The sequence below is a fragment of the Octopus bimaculoides genome, chromosome 11 (genome assembly GCF_001194135.2).
Source record: "Octopus bimaculoides isolate UCB-OBI-ISO-001 chromosome 11, ASM119413v2, whole genome shotgun sequence".
NCBI lineage: Eukaryota > Metazoa > Mollusca > Cephalopoda > Octopoda > Octopodidae > Octopus > Octopus bimaculoides.
Window position 1 is genome coordinate 32,772,043 of NC_068991.1, and position 5,665 is coordinate 32,777,707.

At 34.5% G+C, this 5,665-nt stretch overlaps 1 protein-coding gene across 1 annotated transcript in view; it reads right to left on the bottom strand.

Moving 5' to 3' along the window:
* LOC106871767 (vacuolar protein sorting-associated protein 54) overlaps window positions 1–5,665 on the bottom strand; it is a 434,878-nt gene that overhangs the window by 106,091 nt on the left and 323,122 nt on the right. The window contains exon 19 of the mRNA XM_052971965.1: window positions 2,960–2,995. Coding sequence (XP_052827925.1) covers window positions 2,960–2,995 — 36 coding nt within the window. The remainder of the gene's footprint in view (window positions 1–2,959; window positions 2,996–5,665) is intronic.

Consider the following 5,665-nt stretch of genomic DNA (forward strand, 5'->3'; position numbering starts at 1 on the left):
ATGTATAGATATTTGTATGCATGTATATACGTGTATATATGTGTACATATTACATGTACATCTATATACATACATCTACACATATGTATACATATACATGTATATCTATATATATATCTATACATATATGTGTACATATACATCTATATGTATACATGTATACATATACATCTATATGTATACATGTATACATATACATCTCTCTCTCTCTATGTATATATATATACATCTATATATATATATATATATATATACATGTATATATATATATGGTGGTTGTCTACTCCTTAAACAGAGTTTGACCACCTCCTGCACCTACACCTTAGCCCTTTCATGGCGTCTGATGTGGCTTTTTAAACCAGACAGTGTTTTGAAAAAACACCCACACAGATGTATATACATATATATACATGTATATATATATACATTTGTGCAGATATATATATGCATGTATGTATGTATATATGTATGTATGCCTGTATATTATGTGAGAGTATAGTTTCACTGTAGTAGATTCAGTATGAATTTGAAACCATTAAAGTGAAAGTATGTGTCATTACAGTATCGAAATGTGATTGTTTCAGTTTTGATACAGAAATAGTGGAATAGTTTCATTTTTAAAGTGAAAGTATTTGACATGAGTGTTTTTGTTTCACTTTTGTTACGTAATACTTAAATAGTGGAGGAGATATGATGTTGCTGTGGGCTCGAACTATGCAAAAAGTAAAAAATTTTTTTTTGACTAAAACACAACTGGAACCAGAAGTAAGGCATGTGTAAAATTTGAATGAAATTGGTTGTGTAGTTCTGGAGTTTTAGGGATTCACACATTCTCATTTATATATATATATATATATATATATTCCTTTACTTGTTTCAGTCATTTGACTGTGGCCATGCTGGAGCACTGCCTTTAGTTGAACAAATCGACCCCAGTACTTATTCTTTGTAAGCCTAGTACTTATTCTATCGGTCTCTTTTGTCTAGGAGTAGACAAATGGCTTGTAAAAGCCATACAAGGCATATACAGGGGTTCAGTTAGTAAGATAAGAGTTAGCTATAAGTTCAGTGATAAATTTCATATGGTGTACAAAGTGCAAGCTATGGACACACAAGAAACGTAGTGGAATCAAAGGAAGGCTTACAGAGAAAATAACCTTTGTATGTGGAAGATGTGCAGGAAGAACAAACACGAAGAAAATATGGAAAATAGATTTTCTGAAATGTTCTGTTTTGTTTGTGGACTCCTTGAGAGCAATCTTATCATCTGTGGACCCCATACACACATGTAAATTTTTGAAATAAAATATTTGTTTGTAGGTTAGTAAAAACTAACAATGAAAAGATTTCATTATATTCATAACATAAATTCCAAATACAAATCTTGAAAATTTCAATAAATACAGGTACCTCCCCTAGTAAACAGAATTTATATATGGACCCACAAATTACAATTTTTTACTTGTTGTCCACCTTAAAGCTTCTGTGGACCCCTGGCAGTTTATGTGGACCTCAGTTGGGAACCTCTGCTCTAGAGGCTCCCTGGTGGTGGGAGATAGTTTCTGCTACCTAGTTGACCTAGGAGAAAATTCAGAGAGCTATTACTCCATCTAGCAGCAAAAGTTGCAGAGTGAACGTTAGCCAGTATGATGCGTGAGTATGAACTTCAATGCGACACAGTAGTGAGATGTGGTAGTGAGTGCAGAGGACAAATAAAGACTAGAGAGGAATAAAGCTCATATGAATGTGCAATATCAGTGTGAATATATGCTGAAATGTTAATATACTGAGCAGAAAAATTATGCATAAGTGGTATCAGATGTAGTGTGCAAGAAAGAAAATTGCACTGCTTTGGTCATGTGATGCATATGGATGAGAGCAGCTGCATAAAAAAGTGTTAGTTGCTTAAACTGGATGATAAAAGGAGACCCAGAAAGACATGGAATGAAGTAGTGAGGGCTCAAGATATTGAACTGCATGGAGGAAATGATGGAGGACCAAGATGATTGGCAATTTGCTGTGCTTGAGATGACCTACACATAATAGAAAATATATCCTAAAAGCATTTTTCTATGCTTGGACAACATGATGGACGGTGTCCCTACACCCTATCAAGCATTCTCCACATCTCATCTCCCTACTAACCCTCTTCCACACAAGCTGAGCACAAGTATTCCCCACATCATCTGCCAACCCACCCCTTCCCCTCATGTTGGATCTAGTAATTCCCACATTTCTTTTTCCTATCTATTACCCTTCCCCATGTCTTGGGCACTGTCCCTACACCTATATTGATCTGTCAAGCACATCCCAACTCCCTACCCACTCCTCCTATAACAATTGTCCCTCTTGACACATATTATATCCACTAATACCTTGTCAAATCAATTTTGAATTTGGACTTTTATGATTTAACATTCTTTGATACATCTTGTTGGGATAAACTTTTCATAATTTTACAACACAATATTTTATTTAATGTACACTTTCATAATATATCCACTTATATTTTATATTCAAACAATGCTTTCATCGCAAAAGAGGTTATATATCTAATTAAGTTTATTGGTAAACAAAAATATTTCTGATTTTATAGTTTATTTCTTTTGAATCATTTCACTTTTAAAGCCTTTTGATAAAAACAACATTTTAGAAAATTTTCTAAGTCTTACCTTATGCTTAACTGTTTGTAACTTATCTAATAAATAATGTGAAATAAAAGCTACAACGTCACAGCTATAACCTGTAAGCTCAAGCCTAAACAGGACAGGGGTGTGTGCTAAAAAGTAACCTAAAAAGTTCACATTGGTTATGTATGTTGTGTTCTCAACTGATATAAGAAATAAGTCTAATTGCAAATAGAAGAGTTGGAGTCAGAGTGAATCGTAACATAAATGAAGTGGTCAGAATGACATATTCTGTCCCCTGTAAAAATGAAAAGGAAAAAAACCCAACTTACTTAAGTCAATTCTTTTTTCTGGGAGTTGCATTTTTCCTGAAAGTAAAAAAAATCAAAATAAATATATTATGATTAAAATATATTTGACATACAGATAATCCACAGTTACAACTTTTACAAGTAATAAAAAGGAAAAACTCCTCCGTACTGTATAAGAGATTTCTCATTGCCATATAAAATTCAGGAGCCAGTTATTTCCTGGTGGTCTCTAAAGAAGCTAAGAGTAGAGGAGTGGCTTGTTAGAGCCGTACAAGCCATGTTCAGTGATGCTGTCAGTAAGGTGAGAGTCGAACTCGAATACAGTGATGAATTTAGTGAACAAGTTGGAGTTCACCAGGGATCAGTTCTTAGTCACTCTTATTCATCATAATTCTCCAGGCCATAACTGAGAAATTCAAAACTGGATGCCCATGGGAACTGCTATATGCTGATGACCTCACTCTTATTGCAAAATCTGAAGCTGAATTGGAGAAGTTCCAGGTTTGGAAGCAAAATCTGGAATCAAAGGGCCTTAAAGTTAACCTAGCAAAGACTAAAGTTGTTGTTAGCAAGAAAGCAGATAACACTCACTTTCCATCAGGTAAATGGCCCTGCTCAATATGTAGGAAAGGAGTGGGAAGTAATTCCATTTGCTGCACCAAGTGTAAACTATAGACACATAAGAGATGCAGTGGAATTGTAGGTAGGTTAACAGATAAGGTTGCTTTCGTGTGTGGCATGGAGGAAGTTCAGAGAGCTACTACCTCAGTTGGCAACAACAGGACTCTCAGAGTGAAAGGTAGACTGTATGATGTTTGTATGTGAAGGGTTATACTCCATGGTAGTGAGACATGGGCTCTGAATGTGGAGGACATGCATAGACTGGAGAAGAATGAAGGTAATATTCTGTTGGATTTTCAATATCAGTGTGCATGACTGACAAAGCGCAACTGTGGAGTGGTTAGAAAGGGCATCCAACCATAAAAACACTTCCAAAACAGACACAGTAGCCTGGGGTAGTCTTCTACCTAGCTGGCTCCCGTCAACCATCCTATCCATGCATGCATGGAAGATGGATGTTAAATGATGACAATGACATCATGTTTTGTTTTTTCTTGGCATCATTAATACTTCAGCAGTAAGAATGGGACAACTGGAAGCAACTGTTTGGATGCTAAACATCTGGAACAACTGTAAGGTGTTAAACCTATTTCAGTTATGATTTTTATGGCAATGAACTATTTGATACTGAAGATAAGTACACACACATGAACACATACAAAGCGAGGGAAGAGAGAAACATAAAAATGTTATATAAAAAAAAAACCTCAGAGAGAGTGGGGAGAAAAACATTAATATGTCACATCATCTTTGCTTTAACATCTACATTTCCATGCTTGCATAGGTCAAATGAGTTATGTTGGGACAAGGTTTTATGGCTTAATGCCCTTCTAATTACTAGTCTGTATTTGTTTCTAATTGAGGTTATAATATCCCAGTCTAGTGAGCAACAAACACCCAGGCCATATTTATGCAGAGAAATGGAAACGAACAACAATGGATGAGGTTTTTCAATAAAAAGATTGTGCAACATATCAAGACATGCCAAGATGTCCAGACATGCATTCACAGTGGAATGCAAGCAAACAACAGTCAGCAAAGCCATTGATTACGACAGGTGAACATACATGACAACAAGGAAAATATGAACTAACACAAAAACACACACACATATTTTAAGATTTTGCTTAGGTATAGTGATACTAATAACTTTCATTTAGAACTCAATATACACAGGCTCTAGAATAAAGCATTAGGCCAGTACAGAGAGTAATATGAAATTAAAGAAATGACAAATGAACAGCTGTTTCTGCTATAGGATGACATGCACCCAGAGATGAAAGCTTGTGCATCATCTTATAGATTCCTGGGAGCCTCTAGAATTAAATGAATGTTTATTTGAAAAAACATGGTAAAGACTAACTACCATTAGCAAAAATAAAAATACACAAGAAATAAAGTATAGAGTTTGAGGAATAGAAGCTACTCCTAGATATATGTAGATTTAGATAATTATATGTATAAACACAGGTGCATAATGAACCTATATACAAATAACTAATCATATGCATACAAAAATATACAGAAATTATGTATGTTAATACACATTTAAACAGGTACATATGAGTGACCAGCAGAAACCAAACAGGGTGGGGGGACCCTATGGAGATGGAAAGTGAGAGAATCTAAAGTCTAGAGATAAAAAATATTGTTATAGTCTTAAAGAGATAAAGAAATGGTGTGGTAAGGTAATAAATCTATCAACAAATCAGTGGCCATGTGTGTCTACCTAGACTGATGATAAACAGGTGAGTACAATGTAGCAAACATATACATATATCAGGTCATCCAATAAGTTCTGTCCGATTTTACCTTTTTTAAAATTGAATGAAATTTAATAGTATTTTAGAATGTCTAATGGAATTAAAAATTATTTTTATGCATTTGTATACATTTAAACTAATCAAATATTATTTTACAGAATAATAGGATTAGAATTTCTTTGATTAAAACCCTTTCTAACATGGAAGTATCCAAAGAGCATTTAAGGCACATAATGCCTTATGAGTACAAAAAAGGAAACTCTGTAGCCAAAGCGACTCGAAACATACACTCAGTTTATGGGAAAGAATGCTTGAATGAAAGAACTTGCAGAAGATGGTTTGC